General features: G+C 38.7%; 1 protein-coding gene and 1 long non-coding RNA gene across 2 annotated transcripts in view; one reads left to right on the forward strand and one right to left on the reverse strand.

Annotated features, from left to right (window-relative positions):
* Positions 1 to 1,584: 1,584 nt before the first annotated feature.
* LOC116726190 (desmoglein-2-like) overlaps positions 1,585 to 21,277 on the forward strand; it is a 29,281-nt gene continuing 9,588 nt past the window's right edge. The window contains 6 exon segments of the mRNA XM_032572794.1: positions 1,585 to 1,769; positions 3,344 to 3,469; positions 4,608 to 4,763; positions 15,005 to 15,143; positions 16,094 to 16,263; positions 16,710 to 16,844. Coding sequence (XP_032428685.1) covers positions 1,713 to 1,769; positions 3,344 to 3,469; positions 4,608 to 4,763; positions 15,005 to 15,143; positions 16,094 to 16,263; positions 16,710 to 16,844 — 783 coding nt within the window. The 5' untranslated portion in view covers positions 1,585 to 1,712.
* On the reverse strand, positions 16,327 to 16,508 carry LOC116726192 (uncharacterized). The gene is made up of 2 exons (XR_004340561.1): positions 16,416 to 16,508; positions 16,327 to 16,381 (listed from the first exon to the last, which is right to left on the reverse strand). It is a non-coding gene; the product is annotated as an uncharacterized LOC116726192 (long non-coding RNA).

Genomic DNA, 21,277 nt, shown 5'->3' on the forward strand with positions numbered 1-21,277 from the left:
AAAGGTGTGTCCAAACTTTTGGTCTGTACTGTATATATGTAAAATAATGTTATATTGCGCTCTTTTTGATGTTGTCACTCTGTTATTGTTATCTTATCGTCTTGTCTCCTTGGCTCAATCCATTCCGAATGACATTTCACAGTATGAGGTGGATTTTCTGTTGAGATGAATTAATGACTTGCTGTGCAGCAGTAGGAATCCACAATATATGACAGACTGGGCGTGCCGTGGTGGCGTAGGGGTTAGCGCGACCCACATTTGGAGGCCTCCAGTCCTCGACGCGGCTGTCGCGGGTTCGACTCCCGGACCCGGCGACGTTTACCGCATGTCTTCCCCCCTCTCCCTCCCCCTTTCCTGTCAGCCTACTTTGTGAAAAGGGACTCTAGAGCCCACAAAAAGACCCCCTGGAGGGGTTACAAAAAAAAAAAAAAAAAAAAAAAAAAAAAAAAAAAAAAATATATGACAGACTGGGGTGCAGCTGGAGAGGGTGCCAAAGTGATTGTGGAAAAATTATTTCTAGAAGGCATTTTCTGTATTCAACTCTTGTTCTTGCATGGGTAAATAAAGTAATCAATAAAAATGGCACAGCACTGATTAGGCTTCTGTCTTCTCCCACACACACACACACACACACAAAAGCATTCAAGTGCGCATCCCTTTGAGAATGTGCTGGGGTGCATTTATCTTAAATTTGGATTGTGAAATCTTGTATTTTATCCATGACTATATCATAATTATACAGCTGCATAATGAAAACCACTGTAGGAGGGGTATGATGTGTCCATGTACACCTCAAAATTGTTCATGTAGACTTTTTAGTTCTGCATTTTTGCCTTAAAAAGACATTTCATGCAAAGGTGTGAGGGTTAGGTTAGGGAGAAGCATTGGTGGAGACGCATTGTGGGGAAGAGGAGAATGCTGATGTACCCACAGTTATGCAATTAGGCCTATTTTGTGCCAAGAATAAAGCCAAAACTTAAATGTGAATGCCATACAGTCTTATTTAACAAATCGGGATATACGTCCAGATGAGGCTTGACAGATTAATAGTACCTTTTGAAAATAAAACCTTTTAGCAACAATGAAACATAGCTGTACATAATCCTCATGTAAATAAGCACTGTACAAGGAATGAGAAACAGATTTTTTTATGTGCACAAGAGACAATGATTTGAAGACTGAACAAGAAGTTTTGAAAATATAAATTTAGTTCTGAGAAACGCACCACAGCAAATGAGGAAAACTGTCAAATGGCAATTGCACAGGGAGGCAATGTGGTTGGGTTTTAGTTCTAGTTTTGCTTTTTATACATAAATGACTCAACAGTCAGTCTAACTGTGCTGTTGACTCTAAAAACAACTAAAATCAGCAACCAAAAGATGGAGGATTTTTCAGATTATGCACTGTTTTTCTGCCCTTTTATGCTTCAGTGGTTTTAAGCTTGCCAGGTGTTCAACCCTCAGGGCATACCTGTACTTTTTTAAAGTTTACAACAGACACACCTTTTAGAAACATCCAAGGATATGACAGTTAAAAGATCAGAGGACAACTGAATCATGAGAGTGAAACCGGTTTGCCCAACAATAAGTAGTGTGCAGGTTGTGACAGGAGGGGGTAAAAGTGATAGCTTTTAAAGAAGAAGACAGGCTTAGCAGCCATTTTTTAAGCTGCTGTGAAAGGACGGTTTAGTACTCTGTGACTCACCTGTGCTCATGGCTGCACTGTTTTCTCCAGAAGTGAGGCTGATCCTCTTCACAGTGCTGTTCTTGGTGAGTAAATATTCCAGTCATTTTCTATTTTTAGTTTGAGAAACTATGACTTGTTGCAGTTTTATATTGTCTGTAACAAATCATAACTTGATTTTTCAGCTGACTAGATTCATGCATCCCACAATTAACTCGATCTGTCAAACATTTTGGATGGTATTTTTCTTTCTTGGGGTATTTAAACCTATTTGAATGCTGCAATTTATGAACAACTATTTCTTTTGTTGATGTTTTTTCAACAAATACAAATATACAAAAATTAAAACACTTTAGTAAATGGAAAAAGGTAACATTGTCCTTTGATCTTACCGCTATGATATGTAGGAAGTCTATGTGCAGGATGTGAAGCATTCAAGATCTTAAATAGTAAACAGAGAAAAACAAGCTCAAGGTGATATGTACAAGTTTTAATAGTGAGAATATTAGTTTTAAAAGTCGTTAACTGTTTCTGAAGCTGTGGTACAGAATAGGCCTATAACAACTAACATGAACACGGGTTGCTCCTAACAGCAGCAGGCTCTCAGTGGGGCAGTCATCTTGTTTTTATGCGAATAGCTGTGAGCAGATTGTGTAGCACTGCTGTCTCCCTGCAATACTTTCAGACTGTGGCTAACTTAGCAACAGTGTAAGTTAGATTGTGGCTAACTTTGCTGTGTAGACTTCTAGATCCTCTCCATTTGTGCGGGTTTATTCAGAACCATTGCTTCCTCCTGCATTTTAAAAAGTTGCATGGGAAATTATTTGGTAACTGTAAATTGTTTTAGGAGTGTGTTGGTGAGTCCACAACTGGCTGTCTTTGTCTCAGTGTTCACTCCCTGATGGACTGATAACCTGTCAATGTTTTTATCCTTCTTGAAGAAAAAGTTGATCAATGTAGTATTGTCCATATTTTGATGTCAGTGCTTTTCTTAAAATAAATACAAACCATTCAATAAAAAGGGAAGCAATTTTTGTTATAAATGAATTATGTTTCTAACTTTATCTTTGCTTCTTTTTTGCTTATAATGACAAATTCCAAGAGGGCTTAGTGTTCAGCAGGAACGAGAAAATAAAAGATTAATTTTGCTTTAAACATTTTCTACATGCGATTTAAGAAGCTGCGCGTGACACAATAAAAGCGTGACACTGTGACTCAAGCAGGAGAATTACTGGCAACATTAAAACTTTTTTCAGATTAGGTTCATAGTTCTGATGTTAAAACTCTCTGAAATGCTTTTTCTCACATAAAATAGCAACAACTTGCCTTTAATGTTAACCCTTGTACATTAAAAGATCAGAATATAAATCTGAGTCACATCTTCATATTGGAGTTCTCCCTGTATGAGTGTAGCCTGTTGGATGGAACTGTACATAACAGCAGTGTATTACAATAATAGTAATGTAATATTCAGTGAGAAGAAAACATTTAAAAACTGTTTTTTGCTGTTAATAACAATTAAAATGAACTCTTTTAATGATAAAGGTGATATCATTCTGCTTTCTCTCTGAATGGTATCAAAAATCTGAAAAATCTGAGCCAAACTTTTTCAATTGCAATTATTTCATTCTAATCCCAATAATCTGTTTTCTGGTTTCAGATGATCAGTGCTGATGCAAAAGAGAAAGGCTTAAAAACACTGAAAAGAGCAAAAAGAGAATGGATCCTTCCTCCTGCCAAGCTGAAGGAGAACCATAACTACACCCATCTGGAATTCATTGCAAAGGTTCTTTTCTATCATTCAACATCATACATACTAACTCATGATGGTGTGAGAAACCAAAAGGAAACATGTCAGAAAAAGCTTTAAAAATTTAGATTCTAGATGATTTTAATCACAAAACAAATCCCTCCTCCCCCTCGGCGGATGCACTGGGTGGCAAAAAGTTTCTCTTATTTTCAAATCAAAAACGGACAGGTATGCAGTACAGCCCTCCCACCAACATGGGTCCTAGGAAAACCCATTTTTAGCAGTACCTGGAAGAGGCATGTGAGACCCGAATCTGTCCTGAACATTAAGCATTAATGTATTTTTTTAAGTAGATAGAACAGAACGTTTTAATTAGTGTACTTCAAATCACTGCTGGTGTGTTGGTGCTTTTGGGTAGTAGTTGGCGTTTTGTAATACCGAGTGAAACAAAAAGATAAGATTGTTCTTTGTTGTATGAATGAACTTAAAAAGAAACGGTCTTAGTACTTAAACAATTTACTTTCTGAAAAATATTGCAATGTTTTGTGTCTTGAACAAATATTTTTGACCTCAACATAACATAGATAATGCCCTTTGAGAGCTAAAGATATAAAGGGCATTATAAAATCTGCACTGAGATTAATTTTTCTTGGTGCAATTCTAGCTTTCTAACCAACTGACTATCAATGGGCAACATGGCAAGACTGTACACTGAAAAAAATTATTCTGTGGCGAAGTAAACTTAACATAACATAATGCACCATTGGGTGGTGCAGATTGCTACAGTCGATAGTAGCCACACAGGCACACCCACTGGAATGAAACAAATGCACCCAGTACAACACTTTCATTCTATTGGCTAAGAGGTTGCCAGGCGTCTGTACTTTTTTTCGAGACAGCAAAAAAGAGACCGCAAGCCAGCAGAGAGGTTTGCGAGTGGAGATTTGATCTGAGCAGAGAGAAGTTTTGAGCACGAGGAGAAAGATTTGAGAGAATACAGAGAATATTTTAAAGAGAGCAGAAGTTTTGAGTACAAGCGTTACCAATTTCGAGAACAAAGACATGAAGTCCTCTCAGGCAGAAAATGTGTGCTCTTGACTTATGGCAGTAAAATTCCCCCATACACTGAATACCACTGAGTGAGATCCTTATATGTTGTCTGTTTTGTTTTCAGATCCGCTCTGACAGAGATAAACAGTGGAAGGTGGAATACTCCCTGACAGGAGCAGGAGCTGACAAACCCCCTTTCAATCTGTTTGTGGTGGATCACAACACGGGATTTATACGAATAACTGATATTCTGGACAGGGAAAAATATCCTTCATACAATGTAGGTCCTTATTATCTATGAGGTCTTTGAAGCACCACATTAGTCCAGCTGAAACACTGGAAACATATACAGTTTTTTTCATTCGAAATGTGGGACTACTTTAAGCTTTAAACTTTAGAACTACTAGTTCTACCTCTAGTTTCACCATTGACACAGTAAGAATAGGAATGATGATAATAATGGTTACTTTTAGAATTCTAGGTCAGAGAGAGGCATGTACCTAATAGAACAGAATAGAATAGAAACAGTCTTTATTGTCAGGTGTAACAGCAGCATCAGACAAAAGTTTATTATTTTATTAAGAACAATAACAATAATACAAATACTACTATACTGCACAAGATTATAACATTAAAAAAAATCCTGTGCAGTTATTAGAATAGAAATAACTTAACCCGGTCCAAGGGATTAGGATGACTTTTTTTTTTAAATGTACATAATGTGCATGTGTATTAAATTTTAAAACTTGCAAATAATAGAATAATTTAAAATAATATTAAAAAAAGATAAAAATAAAATAAATACATTAAATTACAGAGATTTTGTGGATTATTGACAAGGTGGTGTCAATACTAATAATTTATCTGATGGACTGAACACCTTTATTACCTTCATTAACAGAAGTAATGTTGAGAAAATGTTTAAAGGGCCCGGATAAGTAAAAATGACTTTTATGAGCTTTATATAATGTCATAATGTTGTTCTCTCATCAAAACCATACCTGGAGTGTTTTCTTAATTTTTTTCATGCATGTTTAACAAATTCTTTAATCTTCCTTGGCAACCATTCAGCTGTGCAAAATGCCTGAGTGACCAAGCATAATTGAACCATTATTGCTTTGGGCTAATTATCATCCACTTAAAAGAGGACGTTAGTATTTATAGCTCATGATCCAAACATCTGTCACCAAATTACATTTGATGAAAATCAGTTGAATTGGCATTTCATTTGCCAGTTTAGGATTAATATCTCCCTCACCTAGAAAGAAAGAAAGAATGAAAGAAAGAAAGATTTGATTTTAACAACACATTTATTTTTCAATAAAAATACACTTTAACATAGTTTTCTTCAACATTCACGCAAACATTGAATTGAAAACTAACTTTCTATTAACCACAGAGCACACAACATTATTAAAGCACCACAAAGATAAAAATTCAGTTAAGTTATTCATCATTGAAAATAACATAAATTCTGCTTTTACTCTATTTTTTACCATCAGAATACACATCCTGTCGACTTTTTCCCCCCCAAGATTCCATTTAATTTATTTCTTCTATTAATATAAATGGAAAATTTTGCCTGTCCAATAAGAAAATTTAACAAAATCCACTTACTAGATTATTTTTTGTATAACCTGCACCAAATATAAAAGCTACTTCAGACCAATAAACACCACATTTTTTAAAAACATCTTTCAACAAAAAAAAACAAAGGTGGAAGTCATTTACGATCAAGAAACATGTGAAAAGTAGTAGTTTCTATTTCTTCACAAAAAAAGACATAATTCATTTAGATTTTTTCTAAATTTAGACACAAAACTATTAACACTCACAGCACTGTGCAAAATCCTCCACTGTAGGTCGACTGCCCTCTTGCTCAAGGGGGGCTTATAAAACACCCTCCATAAAGGTTTCTGATTTTCTCTGACTTTAAATCTGTCTCTCCAAACAGTATCAGTTCTTCCACTTAATTATTTCTTATTCAATCCTTGGATAACCAATTTATACAAACATTTTCCATTCAACATACAAAAATTAACAATTTTTTGAGTGCTCAAAAGACCAGTCAATTCTGAGAAATCAATATTCAGTCCCATTTCTGGAAACGGATCTGTAGAATCAGAGTTCTTCTCCATTACAAAAGTCCACCAGCATCTGCTTTTCATCCAAAGTCAATTTTTCAAGCCACAAGTCTAAAATAGTCCTCATGTCTCGAATCGATTTTAACCCAAGCAAAGAAGCTGTTGCCTCTGTGTTTTGAAGATCTGGTCCAGCCGTTTCCACAATGCGTCTTAATTTTAGAACCTTTTTCTGAAGCAGTCTTCTTGACAATCCAACTCCATCCTGAACAGCCAAACGTGCCTCGAAAATTAAAGGTTCTTCTAGAAGCCAAAACAAAGACACGGTTGGTTCCAGTCTTTTCCACTCAAAAATTGTCCATGCTCTAAACAAACTTTTATGAAACATTGGCATTTCATACAGACATAACAGTTTACAATTTAATAAAAACAAAGAAACATCTAAACCAAAACCTCCGATTTCTTTCAAAACAAAACCTGTTATTGGTTTCCAAAAAACCTCCTCCTCCCTCCCCATTAGACATTTCTGAATAAACTGTAACCTGAACGCAACAGTTCTGCTCTCTAGATGAACCAATCCTTGTCCACCCTCCTCTTCAGGTAAAAAAAGCACAGCCTGAAATACCCAATGTTTGTCATCCCAAAAAAACTTAATCATACAACATTGAATTCTATTAAGTAATCCAGCAGGTGGTTCCAAACACACTAACTTGTGCCACAATAGAGAAGCAATTAAATTATTTATAATGAGCACTCTCCCTCTATAACAGTAGTCCCCAACCCCCGGGCCGCGGACCGGTACCGGTCCGTGGACCAATTGGTACCGGGCCGCACAAGAAATAATTAAATATTTCCGTTTTATGTATTATTTGAGTCTAGAGGATCTTTTATTTTGAAAATCCTTTAACCGGATTCTCTCGGTTACATCTTGCGCACCAACATTGAGCCACAAGCAGCAAAATGAGTAAGAAACAGAAAAGATGTCTTTGGAAAGTTTCTTTGCGAAGGTGAAAAGGCCCAGAGAAGAGACAGGAGAATGGATTTATCCCAGTAGGTGATTCCCACATTCCAAGCTCTGCATGATATGCGGCGACCGGTTTGCTAATGAAGGAATGAAGCTTCAAACTGCTTCGCCACAAGGAGACCAAGCACCCTGTGCATAAGCAACACTTCGGGTGTCATTGTTTCTCATCACTCCCAGGTGGGACCGTCTCGTTGCAGAGAAACAAGCTCAGGGCTCCTATTAGTCATTATCATGAGTTAAAATTTTCACAAAAGTAAAATGTTAGTTTTTGTGGTGCATCTGTGTCTTATTTTGAAGGGATATGTAAACGTTTCTATAGTGACCAGAGTCAGAGAGCGTTAGCAGTGGTCGAGACGAGATGAGAGGAGTAGAGCTTGTGAGTTTTAGGTCTGGTTCACACGGCAAGATTTAAGGAATGTGGGCCGATTTTCCAAACCTCTGTGACGACAGAGCCGATAAAAGTCCAACAGGTTCGTGAGTCCAGCCACACGGCAGGAGCAACACACCACACACGAACCGATTCCAGAAGAAAATCCAGTAAAACCCCAACAATACCATACGTGAATTTAGAATAATCAAACACGGATGACGATGTAGAAGCAGCAGTGATAGTTTGTGGCTCATTTTAAGTGATAAAAGACGCAAAAAGAAAAGGCGTTTGATAAAAGATGGAGGGAGCAGCCGCCCTATTTGCTGCACTATGATTTGTATGTTTTTTCGTAGTTAACATTTTTAACTGAATAAATATATGTTATATATGTTTATTCTCATCTCAATAAACATATATAAAAAATGACCTTTATATATAGTAATAAACATTTCCACACGTCTCCTCCGATGTCCACCGGACTCTCAGTTGCCATGTCAACTGTTTGGGATTTCACTCCTTTCTTACGTCACCGCGCTTTCTGATTGGCTACCTGTCACATTCAACAGGCTGCGTTCTTGCTCCCAGTCAGGGAAAACCCTACAGGCTGCGATAATCAGGCCAAGACAATGTTGAATATTTGTTGAGTATATGTATGTTGCATATTCAACACACCACCAAGTAACACACCACACACTGCAGGACGTTGTAAGTTTTTCGTAAAGGGAAAATCGGGGGAAAAAAAAGGCTTTAGCGGGAACACAAACATGCAGAAGCCCCCCGTCCCACCCCCAGTTTTCCAGACCCCCCCGCAGCAAATTTGCGAAGTCTTAACCGGTCCGTGGTACTAAAAAGGTTGGGGACCACTGCTCTATAAGACATCTGCGGTAACAACCATCTCCACTTCTCTAACCTTCCCTCCACTTTCTCCATCACTCCCTCACAGTTCTTTTTTTCTGTGTTCTCATCTCCTAAATATATACCAAGATATTTCAAACCCCCTCTTTTCCATTTTAAACCACCTGGAAGTTGAGGAAGCCCACTAAACCAGCTACCTATTGCCATAGCCTCACTCTTAGCCCAGTTGACACGAGCAGCTGATAATTTACAAAATAAATCAACAACTCTACCTAAAATATTCACTTCTTCCTGATTTTTAACAATAATAATGCCATCATCAGCATAAGCTGATAAAGTAAAAGATATATTACAACCTGGTAAAACCAGTCCCTCAATATGTGACCTAATTTTCTTTAACATTCCAGACAAAGAACAACCTTGTTGAACACCTCTTGTGACTTTAAAAGGTTTACACAAACAGCCGTTCATTTTCAGTACACTCTCAATGTTTTCACCTTCCACAGGTAACAGTGCTCAACTCTGTCAAAAACCTTTTCCTGGTCCAAAGAAACCAAACCAGCATTACATCCCTATGATCTGGAGACGTCCAAAATATCTCTGATGAGGGAAATATTATCAAACATCGACCTGCCAGGGACACAGTAAGATTGTGTTTGATGAACAACCTGCTCCATCACCTTATTCAGTCTGTTTGCCAGCACCTTTGACAACAGTTTATAGTCTGTACAGAACAGAGAAACAGGTGGCTAGTTTTTAATGTCCTGGAGATCACCTTTCTTTGGTAGCAATGTGAGAACTGCTCTCCTGCAGCTATGTGGTAGAAAACCTCAGAGCTCCTCAAGAACCTCCAAGAGGTCAACGTAAAGGTCAGACCAGAACGCTCTGTAAAATTCACTGGGAAGTCCATCGATACCAGGTGCTTTTCCTCCTTCCATACTTTGTAGTGCAGCATGAATCTCCTCCAGAGTCATAGGTTCCCCCAACTCCTTGGCAAAATCCACATAAACTCTTGGAAGATCACTGCAGAAGTCGTTGAAACTGTCTTCATCCTCGCTGTATTCAGAGCTGTACAGATCTGCATAGAAATCTGCTGCTCTCTGCCTGATGTCACCGTCTGCAGTCAAAAGAACATCCGCAGTTGATTTTAAACCATGCATAAACTTGCACTGTCCTTGTTTTTTTTCCGAAAAGAAAAACTTTGTTGGAGCGTCCATTAAAGCAGCTTTCTGAAACCTGCATCGAACCAGCACTCCCTGTGTTCTTGAGCCCAGCAAATCAGTCAAAGCAACTTTTTTTAACTTGAGGTTCTCAAAATAACCGTGATCTCCTGTGGATTGTGCAGAAACCTGCAACTCCACTATTTCAATCTCCAGATCTCTAATAGACTTGGTTTAGGCCTGTCACGATAGCAAATTTTGCTCAGCGATTAATTGTCTCAAAAATTATTGCGATAAACGATAATATTGTTTGAAGACCTTTTTACACTGATTTAATGGAAATGACGTAATAATGCATGCGATTTCTTGCCAAAGATAGATACACTTTATTTTCAAAAGAACACTAAACACTGGAGCTGATAAACAAAATGAACAAAACAACCAAAAACAAAAATAATATGGATTCTCAGTCTCCATTAACAAAAAACTCACTTGAGAAAAAAACCCCTAAACAACATAAAGCCAAAGTGGAAATAAATACTGCATTCAACCAAAAGATTATGAAGTCTGTATATTATGTTGCCCTTCAGTAATAATTAGATTTAATAGAGAAGATGGGCACATCGACTACCTGATGCAATAATTCACACTACATGATTTTTTGCTCCTATTTTTCCCCTTAAGACAATCTTAGATCGTTGGTCTTTCTAAGGTTGTGTGGTGTGTTACGGTAGATCGTCGTTGCCGCTCCGATCTAAATCAGGGGTTTTCCCCACTGGGCGCTTTAACGCAGCCTGTTGAATGTGACAGGCAGCCAATCAGAAAGCGCGGATTCTCCTCTGCGCTTTCTGAGGGGAAATTACGTCGGGGAATCCCAAACAGCTGACACGGCGCAACCCGAAGTCCAGCGGACATTGGAGATGATATGTGGAAACCAAGGGCGTAGGTTTGGTCTAAGTTTTGGTGGGACATTAGAACTTACTGACCAACCCTCCCCCCCCGACCATTTTTGACCAGTGGGGGTGGGGGGAGAGAGGGGGGGAGGGGGGAGGGAGCACCACATTGGCTTAATAACCCCCTGAAGCTCCAGCCACCTCTCCATCGTTCTGCTCTGCCCCTTGCTCTGCTGTCTGAGCATCCTATGTGAAAAAATATTACATAATTAACAGACCTATTCTACCTCACATTCAGTGCTGACCTTACTAAACACCGGACTTTACAACAAATGCGTTGCGTGATAGATATCTAACTTATGGGTCCACTCACTGTACTTACAGCCGAGGTAGCGAAATAACTTCTAATGTCTGTCGTCCTTTTCTTTTTTGGTGGCGACATGGTCTCGGAGACTCATAATAAATGTCAAACTCAGAAGGAGACGCGTTCACTGTCAGCACCATGGACCAAGCTTCCGTTCCGCGTGTGGCCAGCTGGCCGCCGCCTGGTGCAGCTAATCAAAGAACGTAGATCCACGTTCTTTGAGCCAATAGCGGCATGGGTCGTCATAGTTCATAACAGCGAATTTTAAAATGAATGCTACCACTGCGTAGTATATTGAAATATTAAACTAATCAATGTAGATTTTCGTTTATTTATTTTGTTTTTGTTAAAAAATACACATGTTTTGTTTTTTTTAAATTAATATGGCAAAAATTGGTCGGGACTATTTTATATCCCTTGAATATTGGTCGTGACATGTCACGACCGTCCATACCCAAACCTACGCCCATGGTGGAAACAACATTAATGTTTATTCAACATGCAAAGAATATAGAAATGACAAGAGGAGGAGTTGGAGCGAAATTGCTACCGCAGTTGATAAACCCGGTAACTTTTCAGCTGTTCTTCGTTAACGTGACGTAAATAGGTTATAATGATTTTCATTCGGTCAGGACTTTACGCTGACACTAGCCACATGCATTGCAGGTAGATTGTAGTAAAGAATTGATTAATGCCTGGTTTTAAAATTAGTTCACTGGACTTGTAGCCATTATTTTGTGCCCATTGTTGGACACCACATGGCAGGAACGAACCAAATGGGCCGACAATCGGCGACAGCTCGTGTGCGCTGGGCTTTACACTAAGTAAAATGAGGAAGGGAGGAGTCAGTGGAGAGCACCGGAGTTGAGCCTCTTTTCATTCGGTGTCATCAACAGAAAGAGAAAAAGGCCGGAAGAGACGATAATGCCGATAATTAAAATGACGTCGATAGTTTTAATTTATCGTACGATTAATCGATTTACCGTTTATCGCGACAGGCCTAACTTGGTTAAACCAGATGAAACATTGACAGTGTACTGTTGACATAATTCTTTAATTTCAATTTTCCCACGATCCCACCACTGCCCTAACAATCCAAAATCTTCTTTGCTAGTTCTGTCCACTCTCCAGAAAGAAATAAAAACCTTCTTAAAATTAGTAACCAATAACAAAAGCAGTGTTAAAATGCCAATAAGCAGACTTATGTTTGATATTGGCAATAAAAGCACTACAAGAAACCAAAGCATGATCCAAAAAACTTACAGGATGGATATTACATTTTTTCCAAACTTATGTCTAAAATTATATATTCTATCTAACCTAGCTGCAGAAAAAGTATTATCTGTGTTTCTAGCATATGTATAATGTAGTTTTTGAGTATGCATTTCTCTCCAAACATCAACCAAAGAAAAAAAATCAATCAAATGTTTAAAGAACTTTGCTGAAGCTGGATGAGGTTCAAAATGATTTTTATCCAACTGATCATTTTCTGTACAGTTAAAATTCCCACCCAAAAAAAGAAAATCATCCACGTCTTCAAGTTTATGTAAAAAAAAGAACCCTCTCTCGTCTTGCATTTGAAGTATATACATTTACAAAAACAACATTAAAACACTCATATTTTGCTTTCACTACCATTAATCTACCCTTAATTATTTCCTCAAACTGATATGACACCGGTAGAAAATTTTTTGAAAACAGAATTGCAACTCCCCCACTGGCCTGGTTTAAATGACTCAAAATAATTTCTCCTCACCATTCTCTCCTCCAATCTATCTCATTTAAACAATCACTGTGTGTTTCTTGTACCATCAGCACATTTACCGGAATATGTTTTAAATGAATTAATTCAAACACACTAATTCTCTTCTTCACATCTCTGGCTCCATTCAGATTAGATGTAGAAACTCTGAAGTGGCTCATTATCAAAGATGGGAGAAAAAACACTAAAAGAAAATACAGACATTTAACAAACTTCAAACTCATCATCACTGTTGAATTCTTGCTTAAGTTTTCCAATCAACTTTTTTAAGCGGTAAACTTCTTTGTCATTATATCCTCCTTTTCTTTTATTGTTCAACCTAGATCTCACGTGCACAAGAAAAAGTTTCTTGTCTGGAAAAAAATCTTCTACTTTTACATTTTTCATGTTCTTTGTAACTTTCAAAAAGTGTTTAACATTTTGCACACCATAACCTTTCCTGTGTCGACTCTGACCAAGGGATTTGCAAGATGAACAGGCTACCAGGGTTCTCAAGCTCCAGTCCTCGGGGGCTTTTAGATGTGCCTCTGCTGCACCACACCTGAATAGAATAATTAGGTCATTAAGGCTCTGGAGAACTGATCTACACAAGGAGGAGGTCATTAAGTCATTTCGTTCCAGTGTTTTGTACCTGTGGCACTTCTAAAAACTGCTGGACTGCGGCCCTCGAGGACTGGAGTTTGAGACCCCTGCTCTAGAACTTTTCCTGAACATTCCATTTCCAAATCTCTTTAACCATTTTCAGTTTGAGAACCAATAATACCTTCAGAAATTTTTCTTTTTTTAGAAAATGCAAAACCATCTTCCTCTGGTGTTTGACTGCATCCCTCCTCCTTTATTTCTTCAGAATCCGTTTTTCTCTGGTAAAACTTTAGTAAATTCTGACTGTGTCCTTCCACACTGCCTTTCCTGTGAATCGTTCACCGTTTGATTTTTCAGGCTTTACTCTCTGTCCTCTAGCACACATATTTCATGCACTTCTTTTTCACTATGAACATTTTCCTCAGACGTTTGTACTTCTGTTTCTTTTATCACTGCGCTCCTGGGGCCTCAGCTTGATTCGGCAATTTTTCGCTTTCCTTATCTCGAGTTTGAGCCGAATTATCAGAAGAGAGATTTTTTCCAGGACACGCTCGAACCAAGTGACCCCCGCAACCAAAACACACCAAAGTGCCCGAGTTTACATAAATAGCATAATCAAACTCGTCCACTCGCACATTAAGCACCAAGTTAAGGTCTTCATTCTTTTTATTCAGAATCATAAGAACCTGTCTTCTGTGTGAAACATGTTTTAACTACGGTGACTTGCAACCCCACGGCATTTTCCTGATCGCGGAAATAATTTTCCCATGCTGCGACACCTCTGTCACCAACAATTCATCACTGATGAACGGAGGTATGTTGGCAATCGTGACTTTTTTAGCTGGAGCACTCAAAGGGGAAACGGACAGAAACACATCGTTCACAACAATGCCTTTTTCAATCACTTTGCTTACCTTCTCCACGCTGTCAACAAAAATGAGCACCGCGCTGTTCATCCGAGCAGCAGATTTAATGCTGCTACAACCTACAACTTCTCCCACCGCCAAACTACATTCCTCCACCGTCATACTGGGATTATTGGGTATGATCTTCAAACCATGTTGCCTCGTACGTTTGGTCAAATCCATTTCCGGCATTTTGCACCAAAAGGCAAAATGCTGGTGTTACGCACAGAAATGTAACCAATTACATTTAATCTAACTCAACAACCACAATATTTAAAGAACAATACCCAGAAAAAACCCAATAAAGATAGAGATAACAAAGTTAGAAATTCTCTAACTCTCAGTCCACTCACCACACGCTCCTCCACCAATCCCCTTCATGCAGTGCGAAAGAGAGAAAGAAAGAAGATCCTGAAATAATATATTTAACAACAGAAAACACTAATGCTTAACTAATTCTGAAGTTGTGTTTTGCAGAGCCAGAAGCACAAGGTCTAATTCTGTCCTGTCTTCTGGTTCCTGCAGCTAACAGGCATTGCTAAATTCAAGGATGGAAATTCAGCGGAGGAAAACATTCCCCTGACTGTTACTGTACTGGATGAAAATGATAATTCCCCTTATTTTGTTCTCCACAAAGGCAATGTCACAGAGGCAAGCACAGAAGGTAATCCTTTCATCTAGGTCAGTTCTTCTCCTTACCCTGGAGATGGACAACTAGGTCATACAGTATACAGTACAGACCAAAAGTTTGGACACACCTTTTAATTCAATGAGTTTCCTTTATTTTCATAACTATTGACATTGTAGATTCACACTGAAGGCATCAAAACTATGAATAACACATGTGGAAATATGCACTAAACAAAAAAGTGTAAAACAACTGAAAATAGCCCTTATATTCTAGTTTCTTCAAAGTAGCAACATTTTGCTGTGATTACTGCTTTGCACACACTCTGCATTTTCTTGATGAGCTTCAAGAGGTAGTCACCTGAAATGGTTTTCACTTCATAGGTGTGCCCTGTCAGGTTAATAAGTGGGATTTCTTGCCTTATAAATAGTCATGAAAATAAAGAAAACCATTGAATTAGAAGGTGTGTCCAAACTTTTGGTCTGTACTGTATATATATATATATATATATATATATATATATATATATATATATATATATATATAGAAAGAGAGAGAGAGACTCTACCCTCTTTCCTGTCTACGTACGGAGAATGGAAAAAACTACTCATGTCAGCCAAAAACAGAGAATAAAATAAATCTTTTTTTATTTAAAGAATATGCTGAATAACAAAATTAAATGAAACTCTTGTAAAATAAGTGTTTTATTTGTTAAATTGGAAGCTTGTTTGTATAACTCATAGTTTAGGTAGAAACCAACTCCCTAGGGTCAATATGTGTGCTTTACTACAAAAATACATATTTCAGTGTGCTCTCTGATTGGCCCCTATTATTAACTTTTGAATACTCTTTATTGGTCATCTATCTGCTAACTTTCTCCTGCTGTCTATGGACATGGTTTATCTTTGCTTCCCTGCTCCTGTCTTACCTTCACCCAAAAATGCTCATTTTATATCATGTAATCTGTTGTGCATTTGTGACTGCAGGAACATTTGTTATGCAAATCGAAGGTAAGGATGATGATGAGGCTGGAACAATAAATTCAGAGATCGCCTACACCATTATCAGTCAAGAACCGGCTGGCAAAGGTCACATGTTCACTATAGACAAAAAGACAGGGAAATTATTTGTTAAAGAGCCCACTCTGGACAGAGAGGTAACATTTACTTTTCACTTTGTAAAACACAATTGTACCCTTGCTTCAGTTTTATGTTTTAAAACAACATAGTTTGAAAACATCTATAACTGTATTCCTAACATGTAGATGTGTACATCTACATGTACACATGTAGATGTACACATGTACACATGTACAAGAAATGTGTACATGTGTACTTATGCCGACTTCAAGTCATGATCAGTGTTTGTGATCTACATCATAAACCTTTTTGAAACATTTTGGTCAATAAATGCTACTTTATTATTATGACAAATAATGAGAAAATGTTTATATTCTGTAAAAGTTTCAAATAAAAACTATGTAAACTTTTATTATTTGTTTTAAGCTTTCCCACCACCAGATAATCCAACAGTTGACCTTTTCTGATCTGTTCAGCTTTATTCTTGTGGTCATGCATTTAATGTTCTGTTTTTTTCTGACAGACATATGATTTCTACAAGCTCGTTGTTAAAGGAACTGATATGGGAGGTGCACCATCAGGGAAAACAGGGACAGGAACTGTGGAAATCAAAGTCACAGATATCAATGACAACATCCCCACTCTAGAAAAATCAGAGGTAATACATTTTTTTTAATCTAAGCCAGACCAAACAAAATCAGTTATTGACTTTGTGCAACAAGAAAGATGCAACAACTCTTGTTTCTGTTCTAGTATAAATTATAACCTATTTCATATATTCCCAACTTCTGCCGATGAAAGTATAAAACATCTGTCAAAAAGTGTGTTAAACAATCACAACTGTATTTAGTTCTAATAAACAGCCTGATATTGTGCCTCTGGTGAGATGAATTAACCACTTCAGGCTAATTAACCAGCTAATATGAACCCATCCTCCTCTAAATGTTAGTTTACTATGGAAGCATATTGAAGTGATAATTACAAATGTGATAATATACGTGGTAATTATATTATGAATGTAACAATTATATTGTATAAACAAGATGATTCCATCCATCCAGAAGGTGGCAGCAGTATGTTTGTAGTGAAGACATAAAGACAGTTAGTACAGTGACTAAGAGGAGTTAGTCAAGTTTTTCTTCATTCTTAGTCTAAGTACTAATGCTACTGCGCATCGTGGATGAAACCATTAATAGTATCCGCACTCTGAATAGGATCCTAAACAGAATTAGTCTCCACAGAAGGAAACGTCAGGCCGATCCTCTAGCTGAGGTGGGGTTCCTAACTCCACGTCTGGAACAAAGCTGAAGTTGGCTTCCGATTGCAGCTTCCGATTTAGGAAATGACTAAAGGTTGATTCCACCTAATTTTCACTACCTTGAGTGTCTTTAATCTGTTCTACTTTAAAAACTAACATACTTAAACACTTAAAACCTGGACATTTATACCTAAATCAAAAAATTAACAGGCAATCCACGTGATCCAGGGCCGTCCAAGGCATTAGCAAACTAAGCAGCTGCTTAGGGGCACTAAGGGGCCCCCTAAGTGGAGCTGATTTATTTATTTTTTTTGTAATAATTTCTATGTCATTATAATATCAAAAACACACAATTTCACTATGAAGTGAATAATATACACTGCTCAAAAAAATAAAGGGAACACTCAAATAACACATCCTAGATCTGAATGAAAGAAATATTCTCATTGAATACTTTGTTCTGTACAAAGTTGAATGTGCTGACAACAAAATCACACAAAAATCATCAATGGAAATCAAATTTATTAACCAATGGAGGCCTGGATTTGGAGCCACACACAAAATTAAAGTGAAATAACACTACACGCTGATCCAACTTTAATGTAATGTCCTTAAAACAAGTCAAAATGAGGCTCAGTATTGTGTGTGGCCTCCACGTGCCTGTATGACCTCCCTACAACGCCTGGGCATGCTCCTGATGAGGTGGCGGATGGTCTCCTGAGGGATCTCCTCCCAGACCTGGACTAAAGCATCCGCCAACTCCTGGACAGTCTGTGGTGCAACGTGACGTTGGTGGATGGAGCGAGACATGATGTCCCAGATGTGCTCGATCGGATTCAGGTCTGGGGAACGGGCTGGCCAGTCCATAGCTTCAATGCCTTCATCTTGCAGGAACTGCTGACACACTCCAGCCACATGAGGTCTAGCATTGTCCTGCATTAGGAGGAACCCAGGGCCAACCGCACCAGCATATGGTCTCACAAGGGGTCTGAGGATCTCATCTCGGTACCTAATGGCAGTCAGGCTACCTCTGGTGAGCACATGGAGGGCTGTGCGGCCCTCCAAAGAAATGCCACCCCACACCATTACTGACCCACTGCCAAACCGGTCATGCTGAAGGATGTTGCAGGCAGCAGACCGCTCTCCACGGCGTCTCCAGACTCTGTCATGTCTGTCACATGTGCTCAGTGTGAACCTGCTTTCATCTGTGAAGAGCACAAGGCGCCAGTGGCGAATTTGCCAATCCTGGTGTTCTCTGGCAAATGCCAAGCGTCCTGCACGGTGTTGGGCTGTGAGCACAACCCCCATCTGTGGACGTCGGGCCCTCATACCATCCTCATGGAGTCGGTTTCTAACCGTTTGTGCAGACACATGCACATTTGTGGCCTGCTGGAGGTCATTTTGCAGGGCTCTGGCAGTGCTCCTCCTGTTCCTTCTTGCACAAAGGCGGAGGTAGCGGTCCTGCTGCTGGGTTGTTGCCCTCCTACGGCCTCCTCCACATCTCCTGGTGTACTGGCCTGTCTCCTGGTAGCGCCTCCAGCCTCTGGACACTACGCTGACAGACACAGCAAACCTTCTTGCCACAGCTCGCATTGATGTGCCATCCTGGATGAGCTGCACTACCTGAGCCACTTGTGTGGGTTGTGGAGTCCGTCTCATGCTACCACGAGTGTGAAAGCACCACCAACATTCAAAACTGACCAAAACATCAGCCAGACAGCATAGGTACTGAGAAGTGGTCTGTGGTCCCAACTGCAGAACCACTCCTTTATTGAGTGTGTCTTGCTAATTGCCAATAATTTCCACCTGTTGTCTATTCCATTTGCACAACAGCAGGTGAAATTGATTGTCAATCAGTGTTGCTTCCTAAGTGGACAGTTTGATTTCACAGAAGTTTGATTTACTTGGAGTTATATTGTGTTGTTTAAGTGTTCCCTTTATTTTTTTGAGCAGTGTATATTTGATAATGTATGTAGAGATTATTATTGTATTGATAAAAAGAAAAAAATGAATTGCTCTTGGGGGGCCCTGGTGGTCGCGGTAGGTACTGCACACTTTGTTGGTATCCTGAGCTGCCATGCAATGTGCAGAGCGCATCGTCCAAAGCTCCGGTCAGAAGATAAATAAGCAAAACAATGTCTCAAAAAGAACTTATCCTTCAGGGAGGGAGGAAAGAAAGAGGAAGAATAGAAAAAAGCCAAGATAAAGGTTTGTTTTAATGTGCTTTGGTAATGTAATGTAATGTACACGATTTGTAAAGGTGTTAATTAGGGCTGTATAATTATATTGATTCTATGATATTTATCAGTTTATCAATTTTTTTCCCACCCTCGGAAGGTATCGATTTTTCATCCACGAGTATCGATACATTAAACCATAGGGGTTCATAGGCTTATACCGTCTTTTTAACATGTCTGGTTTGTGACAACGTAGCAGCAAGACTCCGCCTCCCCCAGTCTCACTTTCAACTTGTGCTTAAAGTACACATTATAAACTACACACCAGTTATTTAATTGTGTTAATAGGCCAAGTAAAACCGAGTTATGCTAAAATAAGTAAACCAGATTTTTCCGAATGTCAGAAATGTCAAAAACTGGCTTTTCCGGTCATGTGAAAGGGAATGAGCTTCCAAACGTAAAAAACGAAACGCAACATCAGATTCCTTTGCTTTTGGAAATCTCAAATCTTCAATAAATAACTATGGGCTGTATTTTGTTGCTAAGAAACGAAGTAAAGTTGCGCAAGGAACCCTGAAAGAGAAGCGGAACGGAGTAGCGGCAGAAGCAGTGAGATCGCAAAATGAATGCAAAGTTTGGATATCGGAGCAACTAATGAGGCTGGAACAATAAATGGCATCCATTTCGTAATCAGTTTTTAGCTTAGTGGTTTCTGTTCTGTATATAATGAATTACCTGAAGAATGAACACGCTGCATGCAGTGGCGCTCTCTTTTGAGCTGGAAAACAAAGAGGGGAAACTCGCAGCCGCAGTCTGGGTGCAGTGAGGATTGCCATGATGATGATGGCAGATCAATCATTCTTATTGGCAATTGACAAAGAGTATTAGAGACTGAGAGATCGATGAGATCCTGGCAGTCTGAGAGGCAGCTACTCAAAGATCCAAGCAGGGGAATGGCGGCGCTGCGCAGCTGCAAGGAGTCGATCACTATGGGGTGAGGCAGAGCCACTCCCCCAGCAGCTACTAGTAAACAGCTTACAGCCACGGCTAGCTCCGGGCTCTGTCCAATCAGAGTCAGGTATTGTGTAGTTGCTGCTTTTAATCAGTTTTCAGTTAGTTAAATCCAAGTCTATGGAACACAAAATGTCACTAAAATCACTCTGTCCTTCTAAAATCTTTCAGAAAATCATAAAAGTGCATCAGATTTTATTGTTTGTCAAATATTGTGATACATATCGTATCATGATCAGAATATCGTATAACGTATCGTATTGTGAGATTATTGTATCGCTACACCCCTACTGATAATAGAAAATTAGCTTGATAGCAACCTGGAACAACAGCCAAACATTTATGCAAGGGTCTTTGTGTTTGTGTGAAACTGAGTTTAAACTTTAAATGAATTGATTCTCATGCTTAGCTCTGTATATTTCTGAGTGTTTGATAATGTTTAATAACAATAATTAAAACTTCTCAATGTTTGACATTGTCTAGCTAAATGTTTTTACATCAGGCTACATAGCTGCTACAGCGATGAGCTACTCTATGCTGCAGTTGGGGAAATGTTGTTTGCTGCTGAGCAAAATCATTTTGTGGCTAAAACAAACATTATTTTAAACCTTTGCTGATGAAGATAAGATCATGTGAAGGGCTTCA

Source organism: Xiphophorus hellerii, chromosome 9 (genome assembly GCF_003331165.1).
Source record: "Xiphophorus hellerii strain 12219 chromosome 9, Xiphophorus_hellerii-4.1, whole genome shotgun sequence".
Lineage (NCBI taxonomy): Eukaryota > Metazoa > Chordata > Actinopteri > Cyprinodontiformes > Poeciliidae > Xiphophorus > Xiphophorus hellerii.